This window comes from Equus quagga, chromosome 8, assembly GCF_021613505.1.
Source record: "Equus quagga isolate Etosha38 chromosome 8, UCLA_HA_Equagga_1.0, whole genome shotgun sequence".
NCBI classification, from domain to species: domain Eukaryota; kingdom Metazoa; phylum Chordata; class Mammalia; order Perissodactyla; family Equidae; genus Equus; species Equus quagga.
In genome coordinates, this window is record NC_060274.1 from 121,402,656 (window position 1) to 121,419,414 (window position 16,759).

General features: G+C 39.2%; 2 protein-coding genes across 2 annotated transcripts; both read right to left on the bottom strand.

Moving 5' to 3' along the window:
- Positions 1 to 882: 882 nt before the first annotated feature.
- On the bottom strand, positions 883 to 1,824 carry LOC124243409 (olfactory receptor-like protein OLF3). The gene has a single exon (XM_046668983.1). It carries the CDS (start codon positions 1,822 to 1,824, stop codon positions 883 to 885), a length of 942 nt encoding a protein of 313 aa, XP_046524939.1.
- A 13,999-nt stretch (positions 1,825 to 15,823) lies between these two features.
- LOC124243213 (olfactory receptor-like protein OLF3) lies at positions 15,824 to 16,759 on the bottom strand. Its single transcript, XM_046668789.1, has one exon. The coding sequence runs from the start codon at positions 16,757 to 16,759 to the stop codon at positions 15,824 to 15,826; it is 936 nt and encodes a 311-aa protein (XP_046524745.1).

Below are 16,759 nucleotides of genomic sequence, written 5' to 3' on the forward strand. Positions count from 1 at the left end.
GGTGTGGAAACTTTGTAACCAGTTTTTAGGAAAAAGGTCTTGGGAAATTAGTCAAATAAAAGACTACGGTGATAGATAATTTTAGAAACAGATAGTGGTGATGTTTTCACAACATTTCAAATGTAGTTAATGCCACTGAACTGTACACTTAAATATCGCTAAAATGGCAGATCTTGTGTTACATATATTTTACCCCAATAAAAAAATTAGAGTGAAACCACAGATATTTTGCATCTTAAAAGCAAATTTGATTCTTGAAAACCAAGTGAAATCCAATATACTGGTCTGAACAAATATTGTGTCATATGTTCTTTATTTCAGGATATAATATCACACTCTAGATTAAGGCAGAATTGGAGTTGAAAGACCTACCATTGCTGTTATTTAAGAAAGAGTTGAAGAAACCATTTGTGATTATCCAGGAGGAAATGATGTTGTTCTACAAATATCTGGAGTATTGTTGTGTAGAAAGAGGAAAAGGCATTCTCCATTCAGTTCCACAAGGTAAAAGTAGACTTAATCACTGGAATTCATCTATCTATTCATTCCACAAACCAGGTCTGCTTGATGAAGCTCTGGGTCATTCCTTTATACATTGAACAGGCTAATAAAATTAAAAATGGGAAGATGAAGTCTAAACACCACTGGATAACTGAGAGAGATGATGATCAAAGAAGAGGCCCTCTCATGGATAACTGACACATAAGTTATCAGGTATGGGCCTACATAAGGAAATTCATCAATTATGTGGAGGAAAATGTTATTCAGATGCAAGGATCTGACCATAATAGTCTTCTTTAGTGTGAGTGTGGAAGTCCCATATATACTTATCTGATCTCCTTTTTGGTGTTGATCTTAGATAGCAAGAAGTTCTTACAGTCTTTATCCTTTATCTCTGAATTTCTCTGAAACTTTCTGGAGAGCAGCCATAACTTCCTTATTCCTCAAGCTGTAGATCAATGGGTTCAACATAGGTGCCACCACAGAATAGAATAGAGCAACCATCTTCTCTTCTTCCATTGAGGAGGCTGACTGTGGCCTCAGGTAGGTGAATATGGCTGCGCCAAAGCACATACAAACCACAGTGAGGTGGGAGGCACAAGTCCCAAATGCTTTGCGGCGTCCCTGAGTAGAGTGAATGCGCAGAATGGCAGCAACGATACGACCGTAGGAGAAGAGGACCAGAGAACAGGGAAGCATGATCAGCAGAAATCCTGAGATGGCCACCATGACCTTGTTGAAGGAGATGTCCACACAGGCTAGCCGTAGCACTGCTAGGGTCTCACAGGCAAAGTGATTGATAACTTTGTGACACAGAGGAAGCCGGAAGGTGATGATTGTTTCCATTAGTGAATTCATGAAACCAGCCACCAAGCAGCCGGCAGCCAGCCCCAGGCACAGTCCTCCATGCATGATGGCTGCATAGTGAAGTGGGTGGCACACCGCCACATAGCGGTCATAGGCCATGGCTCCCAGCAAGAAGAACTCAGACCCACCCAATGCCAGGGACACGTAGAACTGGAGCACACAACTGTGGAATGGGATGGACTTCTGAGCTGAGAGAAAGTGGGCCAGCATTTGTGGGGCAAAGCTGTTTGAATAGCAAAGGTCCACAAAGGATAAAACACTAAGGAAGAAGTACATGGGGGTATGAAGCCTGCTGTCCAGTCTGATCAGGGCAAGAATGAGGACATTTCCCACAGTAGTCACCACGTACATGGCCAGGATCAGGACAAAGAGGGAGACCTGAGTCCCCCAGTCACTGGACAGCCCCAGCAGAATGAACTCTCTCACCCATATCTGGGTTTTATTTTCCTGGTCCATGAGTTTCTGAGGAGCAAATTAAAGATGTCAAAATAGCAAATTATGTAAACTCGGGATTGGAAGGGTGGCTTTTGGACCATATGGAGAATCTATCCATCTGAGCTTAAAGTTCTCCTAGAACACCTCAGCCAAATCATCAGCCAAAACTCTGCTTGAACATATCCATAGATGAAGAACTCAGTGAGACCCGGATGTGCAGCTGGAAATCAAGGCGAAAAGAAGCTACATTCTTGGAATTCAATGTATTGGAACATAATTTCTTCTCCTAAACATCAGCTCTTAAATGAGGGAAGGAAATTAATGAAGTATTTAGACTTAACATCCTGCTCAATTTAGTACTTATTATAGGGGTTAATTCCTGTCTTTCTGGTGAGAAAGTTTTTGGGCCACATGAAAGACATTTGTCTGAATTCTGCATGATGTTCATCACCATTTACCCTCTTTTGGTTTACTAGGTGTCTCAGACACAACTCTACTCACTCCCCAGTGGAATGTATCCATGAAACTCTGAATGTTGTAAATAATATTCTTATACTTTTTATTACTAAGTGATTTGGAATTTCTTTTCCGTAGCTTGTCCTTTTATTTCGAGAGTGTCGAGTGGGAGGCTTCCTCTCCACCTACCTCTCACATCAGTGGTCCCGTTGGGTGAGATCAACCCAAGATGACCAACTTCAAGAATCAGGTGTTGCATGAATAGAAGGTATAGACAGCTGCTAAAATTCATCCCTTATGCCCCCCAAGGGGAATTTAATGAAGGGCTTCATCATGTCAGGTTATTACTTAATAATGATGCTTTCTGAAGGAAGGGATAACTCATTCATTTCCCAGTATAACATTGAGCAGTCCTCGCCAGCGAAGGTAGAAGGATAGAAGATCAAGTCTTAATTATAGAATGTGATGACATAGGCAGTAGTAGTTTCTTATTCCCAAAATGAAGTTTCTTTTATGTTTGCTCTCTTATGGAAGGAAAGAAATGCTCCACAGCTAAAGTATGCAGATGGGAGCCTGAGGATAGTACATGAAACATCATGTGACAGTACATGAAAGATCATTATTCCAATGGCTTCTATACTATCCATGCTGTAACTTTATATGGACAACAGACTACAACTGCATTGATCGAAAGCTTCCCATGTCAGCCTAAGAACTTTTAGAATGATTGTTACAGACTGTGCCACTTATAACACAGGCAGTTGGGGGATTTAAGACTATAGTTCATTATCGTAAAGATAGCAATATTCAGACAGTTACTCATAAAATATTCAGGATTTAGTATTGATTTGACAAGGTCCAAAATACTGAGGAATTTATTAAAAAGAGAGCTTTCAGAAATTAGTGTCACACAGAAATTAGTGGAAATGATCTATGTCAGATACCCAATTCAAGGCCTCCCCTGGAAGCTTTTAGTTATCCACACCAAAACTGGAACAAGCTACTCAGCTACAAAATTGGAAAAAAAAAATACACAATGCTTAAAGATGTAAGATTCTTCACTGTGTAAAAAGAATTCGAAATCTCCATGACAAAGAGTTAGTTTATAGTCAAGAATGATATTTTTCCAAATGTTCAAAATCAGCAGTTTGTTTAGCTTATGACTAAAAATCAATAGCACAGTCTTCAGTCTTTTGTATTCCCTTCCTTGTTATTTTCTTTTGCATTATAGCTATTTGTACATTAATTTCTTTTTGTTCTGCCACATTTGATATTGGAATAAAAAATATTGTCATTATGCTGGTTGGAAAACTTCTTCATCTTGAAAACCCTGATAAAAATATGGACTGGTAATGTTTACAGTGCTCCCATTTGCCTACGTGAATGTACTTCTGACACGCCAACGTTTTTAGAGATTCACCAAAATCTAAAGAGAACACACTGCAAAATACAGCTAAATGCAGCATCCATCCTTCTGCAGCCAACTGCTATGTTCCCAAGATATGGCTTCCTACACTCGTAGTTTCCAGAACATTTGCATTGAGGGCGTCATTAGGGTCATTTTTATAGGCAGGGAAGTTTTCTGGAAAATTCATTATAACTATTCTCTCTAGGGATGCTATTTTAAATCTAAATATCTGAATATTTGATCTGTTTCCTCCACGTGGAAATGTTTGCTTTTCCCCTTTATTTTCTCCTTTCCACATAATATCACATACGTATATATCTATTTCAAGAATTGCTTAAAATCTAGATGATGAAGAAATAGTTATTTTGTGCTTATTGCTTTGCATTAGGATTTAATCAAATAAACTAGCCAACTATGTAAATCACATTTAATAAAACTTACCAAAGTGGGATGAATTGTTTCCAAGAAGTATTTCTATTGTGACCTGTTCTTTAAAGGAATACCAGTGATTTGCCCCACATTCTGTGTAGGATTTATTCCAAATAACCCTCCTTCAGTCCTGTCTGCCAAGGGCACAGCTGTACCTGTGATGTGGCGCTCGTCCAGGTGTATCTGCAGGTGTCCGTGTGCACACAGGTGGCATGGATGTGAAGTGATGCATAATGGCAGATTCATTTACATTGTTTACACGTCTATAACCAGGACTTAAAGAAATACCAGTTCTAAAAACTCAAACAAACAACAACAAAACATCTAGTATTTTCCTACCTATCTCCAAAAACATATCCAAAAGGAGGGCTTTTGTGCTTAAAGCCATGTTATTTTTGCTTGTTAATGTAGTCAGGCAAGTGTATTTCCAGTGGCATATTACTTGTATAAGGGATTTTGTGATTTTTAAATAAAATATATTTGATGTTTTTAAAAAGTGATGTGTTCAAATCAAAGTAAAATCTGTTTCTTGTAAATTTTTTTCAAATATCTTACCCAAGTCAATGGCCCTGTGAATCAGTGAATGGCCAGGTTTGGTTTTAGAAAATCTCCTCAGTCTTGTCTAACATTCTGGTGGGAGATGATGAGAAGAAAACAAACAAGCTCCTGAAACACTCCTGCCTAGCCAGTGTGCAAAACTTCCCCAGGGTGGGAAGAACGTTAAGAGAAGAATTAAAAACCGTAAGTGCACTCGTTTCTGTGTCAGGTTGATATAAACTAACACTGTATTTTCTGTACCCTTATTCTGTACCAGACATTATACTAAATAGTTTATATGTCTATTTCTATAATATATTATAATGTAATGTAATGTGATATGATATAATATAATATAATATAATGTGATATAATATAATGTAATATAACATAATATAATATAATATAGTATGCCTTCACAACAACACTCTGAACAATGGCTATTTCTTTTTTTTTTTATTTTTCCTTTTTCTCCCAAAGCCCCTGGTATATAGTTGTATATTTTTAGTTGTGGGTCCTTCTAGTTGTGGTATGTGGGATGCTGCCTCAGCATAGCTTGATGAGCGGTGCCACGTCCACGCCCAGGATTCCAACCGGCGAAACCCTGGGCCGCCGAAGTGGAGCGCATGAAGTTGACCACTTGGCCAGAGGGATATTTCTGTTTTGCAGATGGAAAAAAGAGGTGAAGTGATTAGACAGTGGTGGAGTCAGCACTAAACAGGACTATCTGATGACCTGGGCACATCCATTACTCTACTCCTGTACATAGCATGACCCTGTGTACAGCATTCAAAGGCTATGGGGTCACCAAACATAAACATCAGGAGACCTGTCATGAGGAATAATTGATTCCTACTTTGGATCCCAGTCACTTCAGAATGGTGGTGGACCAGAGCAGTCCCTCCCACTCACCTTGTGAAACTGAAGTCTGGCCTTCAGGCCACATCGGCAACATGACAAGGAGGAGAAACAGCCTACCTCCCCAGTTTGGAGACTCTCTTCTTGCAGGAGGTAATTGACTGGCCTCTTTTATAAACTGGCAAAGGTGACCATGCTTCCACTTTGTCTGACATGGTGATGAGTACAACAGCCTAGAGTGGATCTATGGCAGGAAGTCCTTTCTTCTTCCTCTGAGGAAAAATGAAGGGCTCTGATTATGCACAATAAGGAAACAAAATAATCTAATATCAGAAACAAATAAATGAAGCACTTATTTTTAAAAATCAGCTTTCAAGAAAAGATTTGAACTTGAGGATACTTTTGCCTAGCCAAAAGACCATCCCTAACAAGTAAAAGATGAGGGATGATGAAGGATCCTGGATGGAGACTCTTACTTCGTTGGGAAGATTTGTCCCTGCTGAGCTGTTTCTCGTGGGGAACTTGAATCTATTCTCTGTAGTGGTGAGTGCTTATAAATAGTGCCAACATCTCCCCCACTGTTTGTGTAAATAGTTACTGTCACACTAACATAAAAAGAGGTCTATGTTTCCAGGTCACTTGTCAGTCACACCAAGGGAGATGGTAAAATGTTGAGTGGTCATGTAGTTAGGCTGAAATCATTACACAGGTGGGGAAGAGAGCCAGTCCTTCCCACAGTCATAGGACTGCTTTCCACAGTGTCCCCTTGGGTCCCCCACGCAAACACGCTCACTCATGCCCCAGCTGTTCACAAACTTCTTCTCATACCTGCTTAGCTGTACACTCACAAATGTAAAACCACAACAGCTCTGTGAATATACTAAATGTCCCTGAATTGTACACTATAAAATGGTCAATTTTATGTGATGTGAATTTTATCTCAACTCAAAAATGAAATCTTCACAGACTGGTGTTACGTATTCATTAAATGTGTTTCTCAAAAGAAAAAACAAAATTAGCCCAAATTTAAATAAATAAAAGTTAGACAAATAAACATTTGAAAGAGAAGGCTATGCAAAATAGGTAAATGGGAGAAGAGGAGAGGATACTGAGACGTAAATAAGAATAAATAAATGAGAGAAGTTACCAATAATCTACCTATGAAAAAAGCCAAAAGTTGGAGAATTAATAGCCAGAAAGGAAAAAGTAAACCAGAAAGGAAATCCAAGAAAAAAAGAGTACAATGAAGCCAGGGAAATAAAAATGAAGCCAAATGAGGAAGAAGTGGAAACAAAGAAAATGAGAAAAAAGAAAATTGCAATAAACATTTATAGAGGCCATTTTCTTGACATTTAATCAATTTACACATTGCTAATTATCTAATATTTTGCACACCTGCGCTTCCAATACTTTATTTATCTTGGTATTTAGTCCTGAGTGTTATGTTTAGTCCTTCCTTAAAGTAAGAGTTTCTAGAATTTGGTTCTATCATGATGGAAGCCCTGATCAAATAGATTTACCAGGGAAACTGATAGATCCTCAGAAAATCTGAATAGTGAGATCTTTCAGGACAACCACCCCCAACCCTCTCCCACATACACACAAATCTTCAGAACTAATTTTTCTTCAGTTACATTGCTGAAAATTTCCCACCAAAACATAGAAGACTCAAAACACTTAGCTAAGGTGCCCATATTTGCCAGCACTAAATTACTTCTACGCAAGTGAAATTTCTGTTCTTCAGCCACTTTATCATAATCCACTTTGTAAAGAGGAGCAAATACTGCCCCAGAATCATCTCTGCATTGCCAAAGCACAGTGAAGATGACCATAAACCCACATTTGTCTACTCTGAGCTTTTAGAATAGTTTTGAGAAGAGATAGGTACGGGATGAAGAAAAAATGACCAAGTAAAAGGCATAGAGAGCAGGGAGGAAGTGGGGGAGATGGCACAGATTTGAGCTGGAGAATAAGTGAAGGCTCCAGGGTCAGTCAGCCTCCTGTGGGCACGGGTCTCTCTCCTCTCTGCTCAGCTCCTTTCTAGCCTTTTGTGCCATTGTCGGATTGTTGTCCTTCTTTGCCCCAGAGACTTAGAGAATGAGCATCAAGCTAGAACCAGCCTCAGTGAACAGCCCACACAAATTTTTATTTCCAGCTGAATACCTGCCTTCGTCATTACTACCAACAGATCTGTGTCTTTGGAACATTTTTATCCTGCTCAAAGATTTTATTTTTGTTTATAAAGACCCTTTCCATTGGATTTTTGTGCAAAAAGCATATATTCTCCTAAAATCCTAGCACATCAGTTTTCACATCTGTAAAAAGAAGATAGTACAATAAATTATCCCTCTTCCAGAGGAATATATAGTTACCCAACAATAATAAAAATAACAAAAATTATTTATTAAATTAATATACAAATGGAAATGACTTGAAAATGTAAGACTACTTTAAAAACATGCGCCAAGTAAGCAGCCTATTCATCATGCAAAATAGACAGTGGGACCTAGAGAAGCTACATTATATTCCTGACCAGCCCTAAAAATGGGAAGCATTTCAGACAAGGATGTCACTTTAAAGACTTGTTTCCTGGGCCAGCCCGTGGCCGAGTGGTTAAAGTTCCTCGAGCTCTGCTTCAGAGACCCGGCTTGTGGGCCCAGATCCCAGATGTGTACATATACCACTCATCAGCCATGCTGGCGAGGCATCCCATGTACAAAGCAGAGGAAGATTGGCACAAATGTTGCCTCAGGGCTAGCCTTCCTCAAGCAAAAATAAAAGAGGAGGATGGGAATGGATGTTAGCACAGGGCAAATCTTCCTCACACACACACACACACACACACACACACACACAAAGACTTGTTTCCCAAACAGCAATTCTGCATGGAGAGAAAAGCTAGTCTCTGAGGGAGTCATCTTTCTACTGGCATCGGCAAAGAGGAGGCTTCTCAGCACAGACCTGGCACCTCACCCCTATTTCCAGGAGTCCATGAAGAGCAGAGATCAAGACTGCAAATCTGGGGCTGACTCAGGCTCAGGCCCATCACAGGTGGGGAACTCTTAAAATGCTTGAAAAGGTCTGGCTTCCAAATTTGATTAGCCAGATCATATTTCCTTGGGACCAATTTCTACTAAAGGACAACTCTACCAAGCCACCATACTCTTAATCTTGAAGAATATAGGAGGAGGCCATGAATTACAGGGACCTGGTTTAATAATTGCTAAATAACTGTTGAAGAGAAACTGAAAATGCACAACTCACCTCTGCAGAGTGGAGGAGGCCATCCTGAGCCTTGGAAAGATGGCAGGGCTGGGAAAGCTGTGGAATTTGAAGCAAGTGCAATTGGAACAGGTAACTGTCTCTAACTTTAGTGATGAAATCTCAAGGGGCCAATTACATTTGTTTATTAGATTTCTTTTATTTTTCCTCGCCCCTGTCTGGTCACTTGTGCATCTAGCACCCTAACCTACATTTCAACTTTGCAAGTGAAAGTTTTGTTTCTCTGTCCCTGGAGCATGGGAAGGAGCTCCCCAAACTTTCGTTTCTCAAGGGAGGTACATCTGAGTCTTCAGTGATAGCACCTTTGGATGGTGGGAATTTTTATCCCACTTTACAAGCGTGAGGATTAAATCTCAACTTCCTCATTCCAAGTCATCCATCTCCACATTCCTTTGAGCGAAAGCGCCAGGGCCAGGCACCTCAGGGAACCAGTGGATGCTCTGCGGTACTCGTCTGATCTGAGCAAGGCCAGGGAGACCTTTTTGCCAGTCCCCAGACAGACGCTGCTTTGCTGGGCTGCTCTCCAGGTTTGGAATTCTACCACCACATTCCGTAACTTTCTTAGAACTTTCGCCTTTCCCTTCACTTTAAGGAAGACAACCTGCCACACCCTGGTCAGAAGCTTTCATGAAAGAATAGCCATCCTGTGTGAAAAAACTCTAGTGAGGATGGTGAGCATCGTGCAGTGAGACTTGTAGAGGCCCAGCGTACTCCTCCTTCTCCTCCCCAAGAGTGGGAGAGTGTCCATGTGAGAGTGACCAGGCTGCTCTCATCCTCTGCTCAGCCACCTGGCACTGCCCCAGGAAAGGGCTTATGATTTTTTTTTTCTCCCTGGTTTATTCTGGGAACTGGTGGCAACAGCATCTTCTCCCAGCCAGTGGTCTGAGACCCACTTTCTAACCACAATAAACAATCTACCCACGTGTGCACTGGGGTTGGAAGGGGAAGTGGAATAGAGCCTGAGTGAGCTCTGGACCTTACCCTTTATGCCAGTGCCTAGACAAGAGAAGAGAAAAACAAGATGCTTTCTAGCTTCCAAAATGTTATTGGCATTTCTCATAAAACACTTTTTTCTTATTCATTGTCCTCTTTACTTTTTGGATTTATCATCTTGTTTCCTATCCTTTTACCGTTATTTAGGATGACTTTAGGAGAGAATGAACATAAACTGATCTATAAAATGCACTTCCTCAACTTTAGATATCAGAAATTAATTTCTATGCCATAAAATAGGAAAGATGACATTTCCTTTTCCTGTTAGTATAGCCATTTGTCCCAGCATGCCTTATTTAGTAGTACATATTTTCCTAAGCCTATTTGTAATTATACATTTATGATACACTAAATTCCCACATATAGACGTTTCTTTGGGATTGCATTTTGATTCATTGGTGCATGTCTTTTTTACAAGAATACCACAGTTTTAATGGTAGATACTTTGTAATATGCTTTGAAACATATTGGGGCAGGCACTCTCTCACCTTGTTATGCTACTTTCTCAAAAACTGCACTTAGTAAATGTTAAATACCCTAAAGTCACAGCAAACATTATACTCAGTGGAGAATCTGTAGATGTTTTCCTTTGGATCAGGAACAAGAAAGGATACCTGCTATCATAGCTGTTGTTTGACCTGACACTAGAGGTCCTGGCCTATAAAATAAGAAAAGAAAATAGATTAAGATGTACAAAGATTATAAGAAAAACTACCACTATTTACAGATTATATATCAAGGAAAAATTTTTCAACGATCTATTAGATTTAATAAGAAAGAAGCAGATACAAGACCACCTTACAGAAATCAATAGCATTTCTGTACACCAGCAATAAACAACTAGAAAAATAAAATAAAATGCCATTTATAATAGCAACACAAATTATAAAGTATTTAGGAATTTCTCAACAGAGAGTATAATGAACTCTATGGAGTTCTGTGCCAAAACTTTCAGACCCCCCAATATTCTTTATCTACGTTTCTCATTTTATTTTTCTCCATAGCAATTAACTCCATGTAACATACTATATAGATACTACTTATTTCTTATAATTATTGCCTATTTCCCTTAAGTAGAATGTAATCTCCATGAAAACAGAGATTTCTGCTTGCTTTTCGCTGTTGTATCCACAACACGTAGAAGAGTGTCTGGCCTATATTAGGTATTTCACAAATACGTGTTAAACAAATATGCAGAAAATATGAAAACTCTCAATAGGACATTAAACATTATCTGAATAACTATAAAGACATTTCACACTTTGGATGGGACAATTTAGTATTATAAAGATGGCAGTGTTCCAAAATGCATCTACAAATTCAGTGCAAACCTGATTAAAATTTCAGGCGAAGTTCTTGAGGAACTTAATGAAATTACTCATAAATTTATATGGAATAAATCACTCTATAAGTAGCTGACTATTTATAGACTGACTATAAATAAAGTAAATGAATATAAATAGACTAGCTGACTATTTATACTAAAATCTATTTAATAACTTTGAAAGGAAAGATGGGTTTGCCCATCTTATTGCGTACACTACATGTGACAGATGGAGACAGTACAAACCAAAATGACTTTTAAAACTAGGATAATAGAATTGCATGGTGCAGGAGCAAACAAATGAACAGATAGAAAAGAATAGAGTTCAAAGACAGAGCTATACATAGGTAAGTTTAACGTGCATTAAATTACTACAAATTAATGAGTAAAGCATAAATTGTTTAATAAACAGACCACAACATGGAAAAAAATAACATTAGATCCATTTTTAACAACATATTCAAAAGTGAATGTCTGACAAACTAAAGAAGTAACTGTGAAAGGTAAAAGTAGACAACTTAATTAAGTATAAAAATAGAATATTTCATGACCCAGATGCAGGAATTTTTTTTTAGAAACTCAAAACTTCATAAGCACACATCATAGGACAAAAATGTGAATTGGATTATAGCAAAATAAAGGTTTTCTGTACAACATGGGGCTCCATGAATAAAGTTAATAGAGAGATGACAGATTGAAGCTATGTATTTGCAATGCCTATAACAGAAAAGGATTAATATCTAAAATATACACACTAACAAGGAAATGGCAGAAAACTCAAAGGAAAAATAGGCGAAGAAACAAACACAGTGTCCAGCAGTAGAAACCCAAGAGGCTGACAATACAATCCACTCAGAAGATATTTATTGTGTGCCTACTATGAGACAGGCACTATTCCAGACACTTTGTCTACTTAAGCGAACCCAACAGACAGCCCTGCCCTCAAGGGGTTTGTATTCTGGGGGCAGTGGAAGAGTGAGAGACAGACACTGAAAAATGAGTTAATCGCAAAGTAAGTTAGAAAGATAAGTTCTTTGGAAAAAAATAACTAAGAAAGTAAGGGGGAACAGGAATGAAGGGCAGGGAGAAAGTTTGCAGTATCAAATGGGTCAGTGACGAGAGCTGAATGAAGAACTGGAGGAGATGAGGAAGCGGTGATCTGAGAAGAGAGCATTTCAGGCAGAGAGTATAGTAAGAAAACAGGTGGTAGCCATTGTCAAGACTTCGGGTTTTATTCTGAGCAATGGCAGGTTGAGCAGAGGAATGACATGATTTGAGTTATGTTTTAAAGGAATTGCTCTGGGTGCTGGGATGCAAGAGTAGAAGCAGAGAAATCTGTTGCGAGCTTTGCAGTAACCTGAGGAGGGTGACTGACACCAGGGTGGAAGAGACGACATGACGAGAAGGGATCATATTGTGTATATACTTTGAAAATAGAGAAAATAGGATATTCTTGCAGATTTGGATCAGATGTGAGAAAAAAGAGAATGATAAGTGGCCTAATTTCTGCAATGATGGAGTTACCATGAACTGAGGTGGGGAAGGCATGGATAGACCAGTGTGGGGTGAAGGTAGGTGGGAATCAGAAGTTCAACATATAAAGATATGTTCATATTGACTACTTATCAGAGGAATACAAAATAAAACAATTTTATATCTTTTAGGCTATAAAAAATTCAAACCATGTAAGTAGTGAATAGATAAGTGCCCTCGTGCACTGAAGTAGGAATACAGACTTATAAAGCCATTCTGGAGAGCATCATCTGTGAACTAGCAACTTGGCTCCTGTACGTATTCCCTAAATAAATCCTCACACAGGTCCTTACGTGCTCATGGATTGTGATACTCATCACAGGGCTGTATGTGGTGCCGGGCAGTGGGTGCCATACAAACAGTGATAGCTAAAAAATGTGGCGAACACCATGGATTACTCTGAAACGTTTCAAGTAATAGATTAGCAATATGTCAAAGTAAAAGTATAGTGTTGAGTGAGAAAAACTAAGACAGACTGAGTAGTTAACAATATAATGCATTTTTAAAAAATACATAAGTGCACTCTCAAAGACAATTATATGCATCTAACACATTAGAATATTTCTCCATACAGCACGGAAGAAATAAGAGTAAAGAATGAGATAAGGGGGCCACCCTGTGGCCGAGTGATTAAGTTTGTGTGCTGTGGTTCTGCAGCCCAGGGTCCACTGGTTTGGATCCTGGGTATGGACCTAGCACCACTCACCAGTTCATGCTGTGGTGGAATCCCACATAGAAGAACTAGAACGACCTACAACTGGGATATGCAACTAGGTACTGGGGGCTTTGAGAAAAAAAAAAAGAGGAAGATTGTCAACAAATGTTAGTTCAGGGCCAATTTACCTCACCAAAAAAGAAAAAATCTGAAAAAAAAAGAATGAGAGAGAAAATTAATTTATTTTTAAAAATTAACAGGAGACGCCTTGTGCAGATGATAATGTTCCATGTATTGAGGAGGAGCATTTGCCAATTAACTCAACTCTGTATCTGAGATTTTTTTAAAAGTCTTATTTACTAATATCCTAAATTCCAACATATATGAGGTTTATATACTTCATAAAAGGCAACTCCTAAAATAGAAAAGAAAGCTTCAATCAAAAATTATTTAATGAGCAGGAATTTTTTAGCATTGTTAAGGCACTGGGCATACAAATATGATAAAATGCATGGTCCTTGCTCTCAAGAAGCTTACACTCTAACTGGTCAGTGAAACACTGTGCCCTCTCCAAGGCACAAACTGGGATTTTCTTTTAAAAGTAGGAGATCAAAATACCTTTGCTTTTGAAATTTCACTCTGAAATTTTAACAAAATTATTAATGATCCTAACTGATAGGATTCAGAATTTCCAGTGATAGGCAGTATTTATTACTAAATTTATATTATTTATTTGTAAATTACCAATACATTGGATAAGTCTCAGATTTCACACACAAAAAACTTATAGGTCTACAATGATTTTCTCCATGAATGTGTATAACTAGTAGAAAAATAAATGTCCGTTTTATAGAGATTTATCTATTTTCTTCCTACCCCTGACAGATGACCAGTGTGCTACGAGCGCAATAACAGAGAGGAGAAAGGGATGGAAATGCAGAAGCAGCAGCAGGCAGCAGCTGGAACACATCAAGTCCTGCATGTGTGGAGGTTGGATTTTATTCTAAGCAAAATAAAAATGCAACCTGATTTATTTTCTAAGATGAAGGTGCTGTCTGCAGGGCAAATGGCCCAGGTCATTCAAATAAATTGTAGGGAAAAGAAAGAGTTGCAGGGGATCAATAGGTTAAAGAGATCTTAAAGACATATCAAGTTGAAAAAAAGGGCAAAACTAAACTACAGTGAGTGGAGGTGTTTGCTTGGGTAATAAAGCCATAAAGAAATGCAAGAAAGTGATTAGTACAAAGGTCAGAATAGCAGTTACTTTTGGGAAAAAGGACTTGTGATTAGGACGAGGTAGATGGAGAGGACTCTGTGGGTGCTCGCAGCTCTGTTTTTTGACTTGAGAGGTTGTTGCAAGGGGGTTTGTCTTTTAATAATTCACTAAATAAATACACATTTGTTTAGTGTGGTTTCCTGCCTCTGTGCTTTATCTTACAACACAAAATCCAAAATCACATAATAATTGTAAAAAGTAAAGCTGTTGTGTAAAGAATAAAACGTAGAAAGCAGAAGTGGAAACAGAAATCAGATTCATCACATATTTTATTGGTAAAGCTCTTGGGATCTGTTGATGGATTGAGTATCAAACAAAGGAATCAAGATTCATTCTGCATGTGTATGGTTCCTTCTACTACTACAGTGAAGACATATTGGGGCAAGAAGAAAGGACCAGCTTGGGATAGAGGAAGCAAACACAACAGCTCTATTTTGGCTTGTTAAGAAAGACATTCACATGATGTAAGTGAAGGTGATAAGCAAGCAATTGGATATATGTGTTCAGAGCTCTTGAGAAATGTTTTGTTGGCTTGGTGATAAAAAAAAACAAGATCTTTTGCTTAAACAATAGAGAGATCAGATAGATGGATGGGTGGATAGATAGATAGATGCCATGGTTCTGAGTAAAATCACCTGGAGCAGACACAGAACAGTGACCCACTATAGCAAAAGCAATAGAAAACAAGTTCATTTTGAATACTTGTGTATAGAGAGAAGGCTGTGTAATGCTTAGCCCTGTAACTGTGTCCTGAAAACCATTTTTAAAAATAGTTGAATATCTACTCTCTGCCAGCCACTCTAAAAGTTATTTTACATAGATTGTCTGCAATCTTCAAGGTAATTACACATACAAGATATTGATACTTCTTTTCCCAGCTGAGGACACTGGTGCTCAGAGACATTAAGAACATTTTTCAAAGCTACATTGCTGGTGAGGGATGAGGTCAAGATAGAAGAGTGGCTGCTCTCACTCACACTGAAGCACTTCCCTGACCACATTGCATTTCCTGAGGGAATATGCAGGAGGAATGTGAAAGGGAAGAGAGGAATATGTTTAATCATTGAAGACTTTTTTTACTGTATGTATAATAGGGCAGTGATAAATAGTCAACATGTGGACTAAGGTGGAAAGTCAGTCTATAAGAAATTGGTCAGAATGATCTACCTTATCAGCAAATCTAAGGAGAAAGGGCACATCAATCATTTTCTTTTTGTTTGGAATGCCACTCTTTGGGCTGTTGGAGGAAAGGAGAAATTCTTTGAATCTTTATCTTTTTTCATTAATTTTTTCCAACATTCTTCTTAGGGCACTCATCACCTCCTTGTTCCTCAAGCTATAGATTAAAGGATTCAACATTGGGGTCACCACAGCATAGAACAGGGAGACCATCTTCTCCTGTTCTGCTGAGGAGCCAGCCGCAGGTCTCATATATGTGAAGATGGCTGCCCCAAAGCACATGGAAACCACAGTGAGGTGGGAGGCACAGGTCTCAAATGCTTTGCGGCGTCCCTGGGCAGAGCGAATACACAGAATGGCAGCAACTATACGACCATAGGAGAAGAGGACCAGAGAACAGGGAAGCATGATCACCAGAAATCCTGAGATGGCCACCATGACCTTGTTGAAGGAGATGTCCACACAGGCTAGCCGTAGCACTGCTAGGGTCTCACAGGCAAAGTGATTGATAACTTTGTGACACAGAGGAAGCCGGAAGGTGATGATTGTTTCCATCAGTGAATTCATGAAACCAGCCACCAAGCAGCCGGCAGCCAGCCCCAGGCACAGTCCTCCATGCATGATGGCTGCATAGTGAAGTGGGTGGCACACCGCCACATAGCGGTCATAGGCCATGGCTCCCAGCAGGAAGAACTCCGTGCTTGCCACTGCCAGCGAGATGGACAGCTGGAGCAAACAGTTGTGGAACGGGATGGACTTCGAGGCTGACAGGAAGTGAACAAGCATTTGTGGGACAATGCTGTTGGAATAACAGATGTCCACAAATGACAGGACACTAAGGAAAAAGTACATGGGTGTATTTAGCCTGCTGTCCATTCTGATAAGGAGGATGATGAGGAAGTTCCCCAGCACGGTCACCAGATACATGGCCAGGAAAAGAACGAAGAGGGAAACCTGAGTCTCCCAGAAGCTGGACAAGCCCAGCAGAATGAACTCACTCATCCATGTCTGGTTTTCCCTGCCCAT